The sequence below is a fragment of the Chaetodon trifascialis genome, chromosome 14 (genome assembly GCF_039877785.1).
Source record: "Chaetodon trifascialis isolate fChaTrf1 chromosome 14, fChaTrf1.hap1, whole genome shotgun sequence".
In the NCBI taxonomy this organism is placed as follows: Eukaryota; Metazoa; Chordata; class Actinopteri; order Chaetodontiformes; family Chaetodontidae; genus Chaetodon; species Chaetodon trifascialis.
The window spans coordinates 11857428-11875681 of record NC_092069.1 but is presented as its reverse complement, the minus strand read 5'-3'; the positions used below and the strand labels follow the sequence as shown (position 1 = coordinate 11875681).

The 18254-nt window shown below is 45.2% G+C and overlaps 1 protein-coding gene across 1 annotated transcript; it reads left to right on the top strand.

Annotated features, from left to right (window-relative positions):
- Nucleotides 1–4075: 4075 nt before the first annotated feature.
- Nucleotides 4076–7702, top strand: LOC139342478 (protein L-Myc-1b-like). Its single transcript, XM_070979599.1, has 3 exons — nucleotides 4076–4350; nucleotides 4958–5583; nucleotides 6322–7702. Exons 2-3 carry the CDS (start codon nucleotides 5037–5039, stop codon nucleotides 6927–6929), a joined length of 1155 nt encoding a protein of 384 aa, XP_070835700.1. The 5' UTR covers nucleotides 4076–4350; nucleotides 4958–5036; the 3' UTR covers nucleotides 6930–7702.
- Nucleotides 7703–18254: the final 10552 nt, after the last annotated feature.

Genomic DNA, 18254 nt, shown 5'->3' with positions numbered 1-18254 from the left:
CAGGATACTACTTCACATAAAGTACTTCAGCTATGTTTAAAGTACATCACTGTCACCATATTCTCAGTTTGCTTTGAGTTGCAGTACTGTCATATGTCGTCAGCTTCACTTTTATCATTGTTATTGCACAAGTGTAAGAAACCACAATGTACAAGATGAGATCCTTTATTAAATATGAACTTTAAGATCGAATTTCCATTTGAATTTTAACAGCAGTAATTAATCATTTAATGCAGGAACTCAGACTGTAATCATATCTAATAATGTTATCTGTGACACAGCACTTTGCTGAGGAGGAAATAAAAAGGTGTGATAACATCAGCAGTTAGAGGTTGATGCAGCGCATGCATTGACAGATAAAGCCTCGATCTCTGCTATATGAGAATAGGCGAAGCCTGGGACACTGCTGATCACACTCTCATGCTATTTTTGGGGGGATCTGGGGGTGTCAGAATATAGTGTTTTACGTCCCCGGGGAGCAATAACACTTATGTGAATTATTTATGTTGTTTTTCTCATCTGCATGGCTTTTCTCTGGGCTCTGGGTCACTGGTCCCACTTTTAAACCTGTTACAGATTGTTTGAAATGGCCCGGGGAGGGCAGAGGTGAGGGTTGGGGGCGGGTTCCTGTGTCACAGAGGTCGTGGGGAAGAGGAGGATGCCCTCTTGTAACACATGGGGACAATTCCACTGACAAACCATCCAGATTCCTGCACTGCATTGTGTCCGATATTCTCCAGGCGACTGAGTGGGTGTTGCAGACTACATGAGGACTCTGCCGAGGTGGACCCCGACCCCCCACACCCCCTTTTTACCATCCTCACACATATGCTACTATAACAATAAAGGACAATGGCGGGCACTTGAAGTTAAGCTGGGAGATGACTTGGGGAGCTGGCTATTGTTGGTGTTAAGCATTGTTACCCCAACAATGTGCCTGCGGAGGAAAAGGTCCCCAAGTTTTAATGAAGGGACAGAAGAGAGGAGGAGGACGAGGAAAGGAATTTGAAGTTTTTTTCTTTCTTCTCTTTGGCAGAGATGAGATATCCCAACATAGCAAAGTGAGGGTTGGCCCACTGTTTAATTACAGGATGCGAAGTTACAGGATCTACAGGCTATGATCACTGCTCTGTGGGCGACAGAAATCCTGAATCACAATGGTGATTTAAGACTGTAAAACATCTCTCTTTTTGATCAACTGATTTTAGATTCAGAACATCACATTATCCAACTGAAACTGATATCACAAGGTTTTAGACAAATAATCATTTTTCAACCAGGTAAAAGTCTTAAACAGCTGTCACAGGCTAAATAAGAGGGGAGGCAATGTCCAGTTAAAGTCCATAAGGTTAAAAAACCTGCGACCAAAATGATAGACTTAGAAGCAAACTATTAATGATATTCAAGCATTCACTCGTATTTGTAGGGTTGTCAGACAGACTTACAACCATCTGTGGAAAATGACTGTGAGTGTTCCTGCAGCAGATTCTATCAATAAAATGTGGGTGTACCTGGTCAGAGGTGGGACCAAATCACTGCTATGCAAGTAACAACCAAGTCTGACTATGAGTCAAGTCCTAAATCAAGACTGATAAGTCCTGAATCAAGGCCTAAGTTTTGTATAACAAGTGACAATGAAAGTTTTCTCTTTTTTTATGTCAACTGGGCAAACTCTCAGAAAGAATATGATGAAAAGCTCTTAAACGGCTACTGTATGGATCTTGTTTTGTCAGCTGCTGTTTTTAAGTTCAAGAACAAACTTTAATCTCAACTTTTAAGCTGACATGGACAAGAACAGTGTGATGATCAAAAGCTGCAGAACAGCTCCTGAATGGGCCTTGTGGCAACCAAATGTCACATTTGGTCTTCAAGTCATTCAAGTACCTACTGGCACAAACCACCATGTGCACCTTTGCCTCCTGTTGGTGCAACATGACTGGCTGCTGTGGAAGTGTGTGTGTTATCAGGAAAATGGAAGCTTCATTCCCCTGAACACTTAAGTTTTAGTTTTTTGGCCTTGGGCAGGATGCAGTTGAGTCTCTTAAAGTTTTAGTTGCATCTCAAACCACCAGACTTGTGACTCAGCTCTCTTGTTGGTTCCTGAAATGATATCAATTGACCTCACTTTAACTATATACCACACATGAAGATGACTCAGAGGAGTGTGTTTGACCTCAGGCCTGTCGCTGACAACAGCTATCCATCACTAATCCGTGTCATTAGCGTGGCCTGATAGGGCCCAGATATATTGGAAGCTTTGGTCTAGTCCACTGAGACGCTTAATTAAGGAGAAGACGTGCACGTCATGGACCAAACTGATCAATATGTTAGACAGGAGGAGGCTGAGGCTGCTGGTGGTATTATGATTTTGACCTGGCTTTGTCTGGTCATGAGACGTTGGTGAACTGTGACCTTTTGCTGCCCAAGAGCATAAAGCATTTGTTCACGCCAGACAACATACAGACAAATCATGTGTCTACTTAATCATTGCCTTGTTCAATATGTTGATATCATGGTCAATGTTAAATAATGACATGTTTCAGGTCTTTGAGTGCCCACGGGTATTAAAGGGTTGGTCTTTGTCTTCCTGGCAGAGCTGCTGTTGTGGCCTGTTTTAAGACCAAATATAGCCGTGTTTGTTTTAGACATTAAACTTCTCTCACTGTTAACAAGATCACTCACCTCAGCAGCACCTGCAGATGTTTGAATCTCCACTGTTTGTGTACTCGTCATGCTCTTTTGAGTTGGAATGGAGATCATTCAGAGATGCACTCCACCCTTTATTGTGGAGATGTTTAGTAGCTTGGAATAGAATACACCTTTCAGCTGCTCTATACTTTGTGTCAAGATGCCGAACATTGAACTGAAGGACTACCTGCATTGAATTCCTACCTTTTGTAATACAAATGAGGAGACTTGCGAGGGCAAATCAACAACTTCTCGAAAGTGCTCTACAGCTGCTTTGTCTTCCTCTGCAGCTGATGTGCCTGCAGCCGGTAATCAGGAATAATTGACAGATTAAAAAAAAAAGATGGATCAAGATAAAGTCCCGCCTGAGTCAACAGAAACAAGCTGCTTTTAACAGCTGGGGCTGTTGGGGAAAAAGGAGGTTTGGAAGTCCTCTGAGGTCTGCTGATTTTAACTGGATTAAGGAAAAGAGGATCATCTTAAAACTCATGTTTGCTGCCAAGGTTCAGACATGTCAGCTTTACCCCAGTATGAGGATCACAGACTCATCTCTCGATGAAGACGTCAGACTGGACATGACCACCCAGTTTTAAGAGTACTACCATGTCTTAATTACACTGGGATCTAATGGTGGAAGATGGATCCTACAAGTAAAAGCAGCAATATAACACACAAGTAACACAGTCCTGAATTTAAAATTCTGCTTAAGCAAAGGTGCTTCAGCTACATGTACTTAAAGTATTACATGTAAAAGTACTTTTTATTAGATATAATTGGGGCAGGTGATGATTGCTGGTATTGTTTTATTGAAAAATAAATGAATGGTTTGGTCTGCAAAATGTCAGAAAAAAAAAGAAAAATGCTGCTCACAGTCTCGTAAATAATTTGGCTTTTTGGCTTCACAAATGGCTTAAAGCTGCAGATGAATTTTACTTCAATCAGTTATTCAATTAATCGACTAAGTAAGTGTTTCAGTGGACCCTGATGACTGATGTTGCAGGTCACAGTAGAGATAAATGTCTTCATGAAGAGTTTAATCTTTGACAAAGCTTTTTAAACTGATATTATGATGTATGTGGATAAAATCTCAAAATACAAAGCGATTAGAAGCCAAATTAAGTTCAAATAAAATTAAATGTAGAAGAGTAGAAGAACAAAGTAGCATAAAGAGAGTGTCTCGGCTGAAAGGAAATGATTGTTTAAAAAAAAAAGAAAAGGCAACAAATATTGATTATGGAGTATAGCAGTTATTGTGACCATAATTGGTGTTGTAGACGGGGCGGGGCTGCGCGCCTCCCCCCGCCTCTGATGCAAATGAAGGGGCTTACCCGGATCTACCGCTGCAGATATTTCCGAGGCTCCACCCTGCACTTTTTCACCGCCTTATAACAGGATATCTTACTGGCGCGAAAAACGCACTGTGTGGCTTTCTGTTGTGGGGCGGACCTTGAGCTTGTTGTTAGTATCTCGGCTCTTTTTTTTGTCGCGTTTCTACTTAGAATAAAGCACAAGTAAGAACTCGAAACCCCGCATCTGTGCATCCAGCACCCGCTCGGGCTGCTTTTATCCGCCTGATCTGCGCGCACCGTGGACTCTTTGCTCTTTGGCCGCAGAGGGATTTTCAATGCCCTGAATTTCGCTGTGGGATTTTGCTGAGAGCCGGTGAGTAGTTTCATTCTAGCGTCTGTCTGAAAGTTTCAGATGAGGAAATAGAGGGTCTGTCTGGGAGAGTTAACCCACGCTGGGACTGTGAAGCGGTTCACATGACTGCTGGGAGGAACAAAGCGGTGTGTACATTTCAGGAAATGCAACCCCGTTTTTTTAGATGAGTTTTTAGCGTATGTGCTGATAGCTGGAGAGGAACAGGAAAGGCAAAGACGAACCCGTGCCGCTGCGGTTATGACTCCTGGTACGCGCTGTGCCAGGTGAACCACGGGGCGCCAGCCTCGCGTACAGGTTACTTTTACGCAGGATAGTCTTGTTAAACAGAGTCTGTAGTTATTTCACCTCGCCTCGTGTCCTTTAAAAACTTGCACTTCATCACAGTGGACGCCGGGTGTGTAACTAGATGAGGGCATGATAACCTTGTGTGCCTGGACAGTTTGAGTCCTTCAGTGCAAAGAGCATCCGCAAGATACAATTAATTATTAATGTGTCCCATATGTAGACTGACACAGGGGTGTGATGTGATGTCCTAATATGCCATGAGATGGATGCTAAGATCGGATGGGAACCACTTTAAAGGATAATCTCTGATATTTCCCCTCAGGTTGTGCAGGACGTTCTTCAGAGGCCACTTGGTGTCATTTTGTGGGAATAAACCCTAGAGGATTTTATTATCGGGAAACATGGAGTTCGACTGTTACCAGCACTATTTTTTCAACGATTTCGACACAGAGGAGGATTTTTACAAGTCAACCGCACCAAGTGAGGACATATGGAAAAAGTTCGAGCTGCTGCCCACCCCTCCCATGTCTCCCACCCGGACTCTGAGCGGCGGTGCGCTGCAGCTCTCGCCGGGAGACAAGCTGAGCTGGCTTTCCAAAGTCCTGGGTCAGGACGAGGAGTGCGAGGCGCAGTTCATTCCCGACACGGGGGAGTTGTTCGGCAACCTCAGCTCCATCATCATCCAGGACTGCATGTGGAGCAGCTTCTCCGCCAGCAAGCAGCTGGAGAAGGTCGGCGGCGGGAGAGTGTCAGCTGCGGGGCAGACCGGTGTCTCCCCGGTGGCCCAGATCTCAGTGAGACCGAGCAAAGCGCAGTGCGCCCCCCCCAGTGGCCCGCTCGCCACCTCGGCGACAGACTGCGTCGACCCCGCGGCTGTTCTCACCATCCCGGCAAGCAGCTGCAGGAAGCCGGCGTCGTCTGGCTCCGAGTCTCGCTCTGATTCCTCTGGTAAGGAAGCAGTCAGGCTCTAAATTGCCCCACCCTGCCCCATGCCTCAGGATTATGTTGCCCTCTAACAATGCGTAATTTGGGAAGCAGGGCTGCAGTTGCATAACTGTGGTTTGTGGTGCAGAGGGGTTATCAAGTACATCGCAGTCAGTAACCTTTCCAGCTGGATTTTTACTCGCGCTTCGGCAATGCGCCTCGTGCTTGCTCAAAATGCCCATGCAGTCTTTTAAAAGCCGCGCCCCGTCACTTTTACTCAGGATTCAAAGCTTTCAGTATCTGCCACTGGCTCCACATTACAGTGTGAGTGCGGCAGAGGGGCGGGGTGACCCAGTCCTGGTGATTTATTACTACTACACATACTCAGCGACAGACCGTGAGAGTTACTCTTTCACATTTCCCAAATTAGGGAGTGCCCCCCTGCCAGCCAATCTCATTTAAATTGTTGATGAATGGTCAGTGCTCAATGACAAAAGCCTGAATTCCTGCAAGCTTTGGCATGGATGAACACCACTGTTAACACCTCGGCTCCTGCTCTGCCCTCCTCAGATGGAGGAGCAGTGATTTTGTGGAGTGCACTTCCCTTTAGTCAGTGTAGTTTCTTTGATTCATCTTAATGCTGCTCATTCTTGTGCAGGAACATGAAGCTTGTGAACTGTTTTGTAAAGGGCTGCGTTGGTCTGTGCTTGTAAAACCCTTTTCCTGTGTGTACTGATGAATTGTTTCCCCATGTGGTCGCAGATGATGATGAAGAGGAAATCGATGTGGTCACTGTGGAGAGCAAGCAGAACCGGGTGCGACTGGTGAATGTCAGAAAACCGGTGACCGTCACGGTCCGGGCCGACCCCTGCCCCAAACGCTTCCACATGTCTGTCCACCGGCAGCAGCACAACTACGCCGCCCGCTCCCCAGACAGCGAGCCAGAACCCGAGGAGGAAGATGATGATGATGATGATGAGGAGGAGGAGGATTCTGAGGAAGAGCCCCAAAGCAAACGCACCTGCACATCATCCAGTCAGCGTGTGGGCTGTTCGGCTCGGGTCTCCCAGCCCGCCTCCCCCTCAGAGACTCCCCAAACCTCGGACGCAGAGGACAGTGACCGCAGGCGGAACCACAACTTCCTTGAGCGGAAGCGGAGGAACGACCTCCGGTCCCGTTTCCTCGCCCTGCGGGATCAGATCCCAGGCCTGGAGTCGGCAAAGACCCCGAAGGTGGCCATCCTGACCCATGCGACAGATTACCTTGTGGAGCTGCACACCAAGGAGAAACGGCAGCTCCAGGAGAAGAAACATCTCAAAGCCCGACAGCAGCAGCTTCTGCGCAAACTGTCTGAACTGAAGCGCTCCTGAAACACAAACAGGCGTGCTTTTGAAATAAACTGCCTCGGTCAGTCAGGAACGTTTGCTCCCAAGTTTCCTGTCACTTTTGAAAAGCTACAGTTTTTCAGTAACAACATGCCTCGTGTAAATAGCTGTGAGTTTTGTGTGGAATGCATTATAGCTGTGGGCCTCCTATGAATTGACTGTGCTGGCTGATGAACCTGATGCAGGGAGGTGCAGTTAGTGTGCTGTGTTTTCTTTTCACAGTGTTTTAATTCAACAGGGGTAATGGAACTGATTTTATAGCGATGACTAAGATATTTCCTGATACGCCGTATAGGGAAATCAGGAAACCTGTTGCCAGAGAACCAGTGTGATAGTGAGTATATGTAGCCCTCAGGATGTGTGTGAAAGTTGTATGTTTCATCTTTGCACACTTATAATGGAGTGAAGTGTGAATGCCTTTCTGTGTACATAAATGTATGAGTGAATGAGCCAGCTCCTGGCTTGTTTGGATTGTTTGATGTACAAATTGTTCTTAAATAATAGCTTAACGCTCCTGATGAAGGAGACAAAATCCGGAGTTGTCAGTGAGCATTGCTCCTCTTTATGACATGCCACCAGGCATTGAGGAACCTCTATTTTGTTAAGAAAATAGAAAAAAATGGGGAAAAAAAAGTAGCACTGCTGTACTTTATATTCACACGTCACTTTGTGATTTCAATGCTTCTGATTTTGGTTGATTTTTAAAGCATGCTAACATCGACGGCGACATTAAATTTTTATACCATATTTGCATACAAGCCTGACATCTGTGTCTTTTTCTTCAAACATACACTGTCAAGTTACTGTACTTTCTCTATGACTACCGAGCATCTTGAAATACTTTGACCTTGACATCCTACTTGTTCTTTGCTCATCTCAAAATTACAATCACAGCTTCACCAAAGTGAAGGGTGTTAATGTTCTGAGGCGGAAGTACCAAATGATAGATTTATCATGCCTGACCCTGAAAGCATGGCTAAGATAAACCACATGCTGCTGTGATGGTGCCTCTCTAGATACACAGACTACTATCACACACAACTCTGCTGTAAATGAGGGCAGATTGTGAAAGATGAGCTAAATGCTTGATTCCCCCCCCCCCCCCCCCCCCCGCAGTGGCACCTTGCGGTATCTGTCATATAAGCGAGTGCATCTTCTGTACCGGCTGCTGGTCCACAGAAGGTTAGACTGAGATTGTCCTTGAGATTTGCCCTTGAAGATCGTGTGTGATACTGTTGTGGATCCTCCCCTCTGCAGTGGCTGCTGCATGCTGGGCACCTGATGTGCTCTGAAATGGGTTACACTCACATACAGTCGGTATCTTTAGAACAGTCCCTGGGGTTTGGAGACAGGGGTTGTGTGGACTACTTGGATCCTGTGCGGCTGTTCATGCAGGTATGCAGTTGGCGAGTAGACCCGCTTCATGTGAGTGGCTATTATATTAGCCTGTAAATGGAAAAAGCGAACATCTCCCAATGATTTCTCCATTATTGGATGGCGCTGCCCTCTGGTCCCCCTTCATAAACCTTGTACTTGTTAAGTGGCACGCCTTTTACTACCCTTTGTTGTGTATTGTATTGCTTTGTAGTCCATGTAATTGGTGGGTGTTGTGTGCCAGTCAGACTCCTAACATGCAGCTGCTGTCCCCCAGAGAGCTACTTGTGTAGAGCAGAGCAAAAGGATGGAGATAGATAAGCAGATGCTTGAGATCCATGTTAAACAATAACCTGAAACTCTTGGTGATGGAGGCTACATGAGGGGTGAGTAAGGTCCATGCATCATCACATACTGTTACTTTTACTTTGCATTGAAATTGCTTGAGTTCAGAATGTGCAGGGAGGTAGTTTGGTGCACATCTGGTGCCTTATTTAGGAGGGGTGCGGGGTAAAAACTGGAGAGTATCCTTTGTACCAGACAGAAAACGGTTGAATTTAATGAATTCTGTATAAAACCAAACAAAATACCTAACACTAAGTAACTTCCTGCATATATAATTCCTTATATAAGAAGCAGACGTCCTGTGTGATGCTGCTGCACTGTTGATGACCTCACCAACGTGTCTCTGCAAGCCTGGATGACTCAGGTTTGACTACCAGTCATTTGTATAATAAACTCAAAGCAACCATTTCATTCAAGTACAGCCTGACAGACGAGCCAGGCACACCCTGAACTCCAACCGTCTTGCACCTCAGTGGTTTTTGTTATGGCTTGGATCAGTCGGTGTTACTCTCTCTGGGCCCTGAAGGCGCTACTTTCTGGCAAAGTTGAATATTTCCTTCATAAAAATCAGCATTTGGTCTCAGGAGGCTCAGTTAAAAGAGTTAAATGACCAAATCTACACAGTATATGATAGAAACTGCAGCACTATTGACTTTGCTACATGTTATCAAGAATCTTTATAATATTTCTGCAGAACTTGATGCTTGATCCTCCTCATATTTCTGCAGAACCTGTGAAAAAGTCAACCAACATATCAGGTAACGCACAGCCATGTGAACTTGAAGTCTAGTCACACTAAATAGCAATGACACATTAGATTGACTTCAGCTGTAGCTCTTGTGTGCTGTTTGTGCTTCATACTACATCAGGAAGTGAAAGCAAAATAAGATATCAGGTCTTGGAACAGATAGGAGCAACCTGTCTGAAACGTTTCCTGTTACCTTCTGAAAATGCAATTCATGCAAAGTGATGCAGCACAAGGGTGGGAAATCAATCATTAACTTGAAAATGTAGCCAAGGTTCAAAGACTCTCGACAAGATGTGCTGTCAGCATAGTTGCCTGTTTCAGAACTACACCACTGTACAACACCAGCACACACAGTGTTTAGTCCACAGTGTGCTTCTGGGGACGCAAATGAATATTGCTGGTCCATGCTGTCACTTTTTCAGGCACTGAAATAATGTAGTTTAGTTTGAGTGAAAAGATAAATACCACACTTATCAGTTTGAGGTTCAGTAAACATTCTATGCTTCTGGCGCACCTATGTTAAAAAAAAAACAAAACAGGTTTTTATTGAGGGAAATAATGAGGTAAGTGCATCTCATTTTCCCTGTGGGATGCACTGCTGTGCTCTGACGGTTAACTTGCCAGACCAGATTTTCTGCTCTCAAGTTCACGCAACGCCCACACTGAGCAACTCCTGAAGTGCACGTTTGACACACATGTTCATACCGAGGCTGTCTCCTTTTAACATGTGCGTTTTATTCTTCACATCTGCGGGCTGCATTTAATTCCACCAGTAAAATAGCCTTTCAGTCCCAAACAGCTGCAACCTGTTGCTGTCCCCTACACTAAATATAATGTGCATGTAAGAGGATATCCGTTCATGGCTGTGTCATTGAGGTCTGCGTATTCCCAGGGTAGAAGACAGCATGTGACGACTCTACTGGTGGTCAGACAAAAGTGTGTGATGTGTGCGATCAGGGTGGGACTGTGGAGAATTGATGATTTGGTTGGGTGGAGAGTAGCCTCCTCCTCACACACAACTATGTAAAAAGCAATATCATTAATCTTTCCTTTTCTTTTGAACATGCACACGACTGTGACAGTGTGATATGATTAGCAGAACAGCGACCTGTTAGAATAAAACCTTATAGCTGAATATGAACTTGATGCAGTAAAGCACGTAGCATTGCTACTAGGAAAATCCTTGAATTGAATGGTTGGCCAGCATGATTAATGGGCTAATTGCATGATTTTATTGAAACAAGATAAGAGAAAGGAAAGGAAAGTTGCATGAAAGGCTGCTAAAATCCAGACACTGCCGGAAATTACACACTGATAACCCGCCCCATTTCAATCTATCACATAGCTGTGTGGTAAGCAACAAATTTCGCCCTGTTAGTATTCCCGTGGCTGAAAGTGAGCATGTTCAATATGCTTATTGTATGTTACCTCTGACACATAACTACATCCCCTCCAAACAATGACTCAACCTGTAAACATTGGCAGAGAAAGCAGATGAGCACATCTTATCTTTGGCAAGTCTCCCTGAGAAGAAACACCACCAGTTATACTCGTCACTCCGGCATTTCTTGCTTATAAACTACCATTGCGGTCTAACGAGAGGGAATCTGCAGTCTGATAACGGCAACTCACCTTAAGCCTTCAATTGAGCAACATACAAAGTGAATCTGCGTTCCTGGAAAGTGGGAGGATAAACTTTCGTAACTGCAAAGATTCCCCCAGCTGCCACTGTGCTGAATCTCTTACCTCTGCACTTTGTAAGAGAAAAAACACCCAGACACATTGAGCAATGTTTCCACCATGTTAATGCTGCGTTCTGACTCGCCTGGTTTGTATGGCGTGTATACATTGCATGTTTACACAGTGGGGCAGAGGAGGAAACGGACCATAAACACACCGCGCTGGTTTGTGATTCTAAGAGCATGGCTGAACTGGCTGCTTATCTCTGACCTACATGTCGTAGAATGTAGGACATACAATAAAGGCACAGGAGAAATAGGCTTATCTTAGGACCTTATGATCTCCAGGGTGAGAATGAGCTGTGGCGGAATTGAATAATCTCCCATTAGGAGGCTTGGTTTAGGTTGAGCTCTGAGATTTTGGGTGGTTGCATGCTCAGAGGGACTTGTAGTCAGCTGGTGAGGACTGAACTCATTGTCATCCCTTTCTTACTCAATGCTCAACACACACCCTTCCCTTTATACTATTTTTTAAAGTGGCTGACGGTCAAGGAAGACGGGGAAAACACAAGCGGGAAGAGACGCACGAACACCATGCACGCACACATGCACACGCGCCAGTGCTTGCAGAAAACTTTCTCTGGTCACAGTCCTCCATCACTCTGCCTACTGACCCGCATTCCAGCCTGGTTGTGTCACTGGACCTCAGCCGGAGCTGCTGCGGCTACTGTCCATCTGATCCTAATGAGGCTGTCAGCAGCCACTGAAAAAACTCATGAATATGCAAGAAATCGCATTCTTTTACTCCCTGTTGTCCTCTTTCTTTCTTGTCTTTCCTACTATCTTGTTTCCCTACTTTCTCTTAACACCCATTCTTCCTCAGCAGCCCCCCTCAGAAGCAGTCTGCTGGCTCCTGCCCTCCCCTCAGGTACTTATCTCCACCATTTGCTGATCTAGGTCAGTCTTCTGAGCTCAGTTTCTCTCTCTGTGGCTCACCCTCCCCATCCTAAGGCCAATGTTACGTAAGTGATGATTCAGTTGGAACAGGCTGTATATGTTCCCCTCTCTCAGGATACATCTGGCCCCTGCTGACTGGTGTCAAACCAGTGTTTGGTCGTTAACCTCCACCAGTCCAGCAAATTGGTCTTCCTTAAAATCAAATAAACACAGGAGCTGTGAGGAGATCCTGTGCAGCACCTGTTGTTCAGCACGAAGGTGTTTGTGGTGTAAGGTTTTTTTCTTGCTTTTTTGTAGTTGATCTGTTCCACAGAGTACTTTCTTTACCCTCCTCAGCTGACACTGTTGTGGGTTAGTAGATTTGATACAAATTTTGGCGGGTGAGCGTAGAGCCAGGCAGCCATGTTGTGTCACCGGAGCGGGCCTTTCAACTTGCCGGTCTAATCTGGAGCTAATCCTAATCCCGTTAGTGTAAACACCACTGCCATCTGGGCCCAGACACAGCACAGCTCTGATTATAATGAACCCATCAAAAGGTCTTCAAACCACCGCGCTGCGTGAGCTGTCGGTGGCTCGCGCTAAACTCTCTGACCTGGGCTTATGACACAGTCACGCTGAGGATGTACAGTCCTACAGTTCATGGGTGCACAAACAAATGCATAGCCAACGCTGTACATGAGGTGATGTTAATGATGTAGGCAATTAGGATGGGAGGCTAGAAAAAAAGACACATTGATTGTGTGTAAGAGTCAACGGAAACAAACACGAGTAATCTGTTTCTATAAGGTCTTTGGCCTCTGGAGATGTAAGAGGGAGCATTAACTGTGGTGATGTAACCATGGTGCTGGTTAATGGATAAGCAGGAGGAGAGAGGGGGAAGAGGGCCTCAACAGTGACAACTGCTGTGCTACCCTCACCCTGGCAACCCCCCCCACCCCCCCACCCCCCACCCCTCCCGACACACACGCATACACACTGAATGGGTGAGAGAGGGTGAGATGGCTTTTGAGTGAGTCACTCACTAAAGCTGGCAACAGGCTCCCAGTGAGGAAGTATACATGCATACTAGTATCTTGGTGTGGAGTCTTTTTGTGTTTTGTATCATACTGAGGATGAGGCCAGTGTGAAACATGGTTGTTGATATGTTTGCATACATGATCCATTGTCCAGTTTCTGATCTTCTGGCTGTGTGCAGACATGCCTTTGACTCCTTAACATCCAGCCCTTGTCATTTCTATGCGGACTGATTCAGGCCATTGGGTTTCTGACCTCAGACTTGCTCCGTCTCTCTGTTGAGTTAGGCTTCGTCATCATATCACCAGTGATGGAAAACAGGAATGACAAGCTAATGAAAAAGTATGCTTACAGCTGCTGTAAAGAATATTTCATATTAATAACTGATCAGATGACTATATATCGAACTGCACGGTTTGGCACAGTTCTGCAGAGTTTTAGCATCTTTCAGCTGATTGTTTTGGCTCACTCTCACCATCAGCTTCCAGACATAGCAAGCAGCTGTTTTGTGTGAGAAACATCTATAACTCCACGGTGTACTACTTGCCCAGTATCACACCACAGACAGACAAAGTGAGCAACTAGCTGGTGAACACTGTAGAGCATTTAAGAAGAAGAAGAAGAAGAAGAAGAAAAAGAAGAATCGGAGGGACAATCCCCTTTATTTGTCACACAATGTTACATGCACATGCACACACGTCATGCAATAGGTGAAACTTGTCCTCCACATTTATCCCATCCTGGTTGTCCTTCCTCCGTGGCAGACCAGGAGTAGTGGGCTGCCATCCGACTGGCGCCCAGGGACCCAGTTTCTGTTTGTCACCATTGGTCAGGTGGTGATCTTCTTGCATGTTTTTAGTGTTGTTTTTTTGTTTTTTTTAAAGGAGGAAACCCCCAGTGAACACAGGGAGAACATGCAAACTGCATACAGAAAGGCCCCCTTTTTCCTCGAGCAGCAGGCACTGAAGACATGGTGGAGGACACACCACAGCGGCCACAGTGGGATTCGAACCAGGACCTTCTAGCTGTGAGACGACAGTGTTGCCACTTGTTCCACCGTGCCACATTTAGCAGCTAAAGAGCAAAGACATCAAAACAGAGGTAAAAGGAGAATGAGTATTGGACACAAACACAACCTCAAATAATAATAATGTTACTCTATGTTACCTTCATGTCGCTCACATGTTTGCCATATTAACTTTATGGTACACTAAAAACTAGATCAGCTGGGTAAAGTGAATGTAGAAGTGAAGTGTAGCTGACAGAGACTTTGGTCTGATTCCAGACAGCTTTCTAATAGAATCAACTTCCCTACATTTAAAAACACGTTTAAAAAACATTTTATGCTGTCGAAATAAGATGAAGCAATCTAGTGAGAGGCGCCAAAGGAAGTGAATTGATGCCAAGTATCTATGATCTCAGAAATATGTTGAAACCTGTTGCTGCTGTTGGGGGTTTCATCCACAGAGTAGCACTTTAAATCGGAGCCTCGGCTGCTCTCAGTGAACTGCCGCCTTTGTCAGCGAGCAGATGTTCCATTGTTTGGCTCGGTGGTGTAAGGTTGCTTCAGTTGAAGTTGGGACACTTGCTGCATCTTTTGAATTTAGCCCCATTGAGTGCCGTCACCACCAACCCCCACCTCCTTCTGCCCCCGCAAGCTCCTCAGAGAGGGGCTTTACCCCTCCCCCTCATCCCCTTTAACCCCCTGCAGACCTCGTAGTTGCCCCCACCACCACTACTATAACTCCCCTCTAGATCTCTACTTTAGTGCTTGTGCTCTTTGTCTTCCCCACGGTCAGGCCTGAAGTAATCAGCACCACACACACACACACACACACACACACACACACACACACACACACACACACACACACACACACACACACACACACACACACACACACACACACACACACACACACACACACACACACAAGCCAATTTATTGACTTACTGCAGTGTGATGGTGTATATGGAGAGTGTATTTGCAACAATATACATTTAAATGCTAAAATACACACACAGACCCGGTGTGTGTTATCAGATTGTCTCTTATCTGATGGTAAATAGCGTACAGACGTCTCTGTTCCTCCTTCATGGTTACAATTCCTTCTTTTCAGCCTGTATCTGAATGTGACTGCTGTTTTCGTCAGTGACCACCACTGTGAAGCTTATGTAATAATCAGTGCCCTGCTTTCCCCTTCCCTGCTATAGGCCTGTGTGTGTTAAACACTGAGAGAGAGAGAGAGAGAGAGAGAGGCTCTGTTTTAAGGCCTAGGAAACACACAGGCAGCACACACTTCCTGTTTTTGTGTTGAGCCCATTGGAGGCAGGAAGTGAGAGGAACCGCTGCTCTGTTCTTTTTGCACTCTGATTTGTGAGTTATGCCCGATGAAACGATGCTAGTGCTAAGTCAGCCGCCACCCATTTACTTACAGATTTAGGAGGGTGGGGCGAATCGATACTGGTGCCTCTCTGAAAGCCAATAACAAAAAATCCAATAAAGTCACTTGAGTGCGGTGTGGGTGCTGTTAATGGTTTGTGCTGCCACTTCAGCAAATGACCTTCATGTGGGTCCTTTACCTTGGCAGTGGATGATTGTCAGCTCCAGCCAAAACTAAGAGGAACCCCAGTTAGAACAAAGAATCTGGTGGTGGCAAACATGCCTGAATGGTTGCTTTGAAGGACTGATTAAGGTTATAATAGTCATCTGCCTTGTGTGAAGCCTTCAGGCTGTGTGGTGTTGGTGGGGGGTTATAAGAGTTGGGAGTGGGGGGGTGGGTAGGCCATGCTGTTACCCTCTTTGTTCTGGCCCACTCTACTCATGCCTGCCTTTGTCTCCGCCCACAGTCTACCACTGAGAGAGCATTATCTCTCTAGCCGTCTCGCGCCATAACAGAGAGGGGGGTTGTTCCTTCCTCCTCTTTTCTGCCCTTTTTAGGTACATCTTATATCTACCCAGTGACCTCAGGTACACAGTAGGTGTGCAAAAGCTCAGAGTCCAGCCAGTGCAGTCCCCGTCTCGGTCTTTCTCTCTATGTCTGTGCCTCCTTCTCTCTAGCATTTCCCGCCACTCCAGGGTGCATGCAGAGGAGAGGAGGGGAGTGGTGTCACAGCCGGCATGAAGAAAGGCTGGCTCTTCTGAGCCTCGCGCCAAATGCCGGCGTTATTCAAATCAGCTCAGTGGGTGCGGCCCAACTGTCTCCATGTCCTGTTAACCCCCTCAGAGCTCCAGACCAGCAAGAAGAGACACAAAGGCTGAGCGCAAGTGAGGGCTATGGGCTTTGCCTCATAAAGGGTAAATGTATCATTTATGTCAAACAGATACAGCAGAATATGAAGCCTTCACTTCCCCCAATGAAACAGATTAAAGTAATATCATTAATGGCACTTTTTTTTTTTTTTTGCTGTTGCAGAGGCTTTTTATAGACATGAAATAAGAAGAAAATATACTTTGTTAATGTAGTATTTCTACATCATGTGAAGCTGTCACATTTTACCAACCCTGCTTTATTGAAACAAAATTTTAGACATTTTGTTATACATTTGTAATATATTGTTTTATTCTCGTAAAAACATAGATTTTAGCTCATAATAACACACACTGATCACCACAGACGCTGTAGAAAGGATTACACAAACCTACTATGCCAACGGTTTAGTGTTTCAAGATGCAAAAAACTCAGGTTTTCAGATCAACTTCCTCTCTCACACTCTCACAGTTTCTCTTTCACGTCCTCTTTGTCTATGAAGCAGTGGTATTCAGGACCGCACCAGAGAGCGGGTAGGCTGACTAATCCTCTACTACGCTCTAGTGGCTGTGAGCATGAAATGCAAGAAATGACTGGGAGCAGCTCAAGTGGGAAGTGTTAATCAGGATAAAATGAGATGTGCTGACAGAATCCACACACGATTTTTTAATGTTCTCATTTGTATAAAAGTTTCATTTCTAATTATGTCTAACATGTCCAAATGCAAAACAAATACTTCACATAGAAAATAGACTATGCCTCTCCAGTTCCTCAGGTTTCAGGCAGTAAAAGACACATAATCCTTCAGCCGTCTTCAGTAAATCAATAAAAGCTCTTTGCGTCTGGTCTCTGGAGAGCCTGGAGCAGACTGTGTGGTCACAGCCTGACACATTATCCTGCCGCTGACATGGGCACAATTACAAATGGCACTTAGCACTATTGGTTTGATGTGTGCTGCCTCTAGAAATAGAGGATTAATAGCAGCAGTGGGCGCTTGATGATTTACACTTTGAAACAATCTTGTCTGGAAGGTAAAGTGAGCAACACCTTAAATTTACACTGAAAAGTACTTAAAAAAAGATTTAACACCTTTTTAGGAGGTGATGTTTCTTGCCAGGCCTGTAATGCTGTCAGGTATATAAAGATGATGGCCATAATGGATGCAGTTGTGTCTCTAATATTCTTTCTTTCCTTGAGTCTCTGCATGGAGCTCTGCTCTTCTTCCCAGAAAACCCTTGCAGCTGGTTAATCGCCTGATTGTTTTGATAAAAGCACATCTAATATTATTTATCATGCGTTTATGCTCTTCAAAGCGAAACCTAGACTTTCATCTTTGTTCCCTGTGCCACCAGCCTGTTTCTGATTGATGCCATATTTGGAGGGCTATATATGCAGTCTGGTGTTCCCACAGCCAATCAGATCCAAGATGTGGGGGTCCCAGCCACTCTGACTCCCTGGCCGTTGCTTGGCAACTGGGACTGCTGCTCTGTAATTCAATCCATGGAAAGATCCTGCAGGGGTTTACATGAGGCAATAAGAAATTATCATTAGATGCACAGGAGGAAGCAAATGACCCCGGATGGACTCCATTTCCCACACTGCTGAGCATGAATGGTAGTGTACGGTCAGGAGTTCAGAGCACAGGGGATACAATGCCCCTAAACTGCTTTTGTAGAAAGAACACCTAAAACAAAAATAATAATAACCGTGTTCACTTTAAATGATCTATTAATGCGTTATATGAGAAAACAGCTTCATTTCTCTGCTTAAAGATGTCAAAGTCCAGCTCTCAATCAGGAGAACTAAAGCATGAATGCACTACAAGCATCATGGCAAGAGGGTCCGATACTGATCACCAGTCACCAACCAGTTGTCACATACAGTAAATCACATGCTCTGCTGCTGCTCAAGGGAATTAGACACCGAAAGGGTTAAAAAGGGG

Excerpts from the sequence above, each read along its gene's own strand:
- LOC139342478 (XM_070979599.1), top strand. The coding sequence starts at position 5,037 with ATGGAGTTCGACTGTTACCAGCACTATTTTTTCAACGATTTCGACACA. Across the intron at positions 5,584-6,321 it reads GTCTCGCTCTGATTCCTCTG|ATGATGATGAAGAGGAAATC; the intron begins GTAAGGAAGCAG and ends ATGTGGTCGCAG.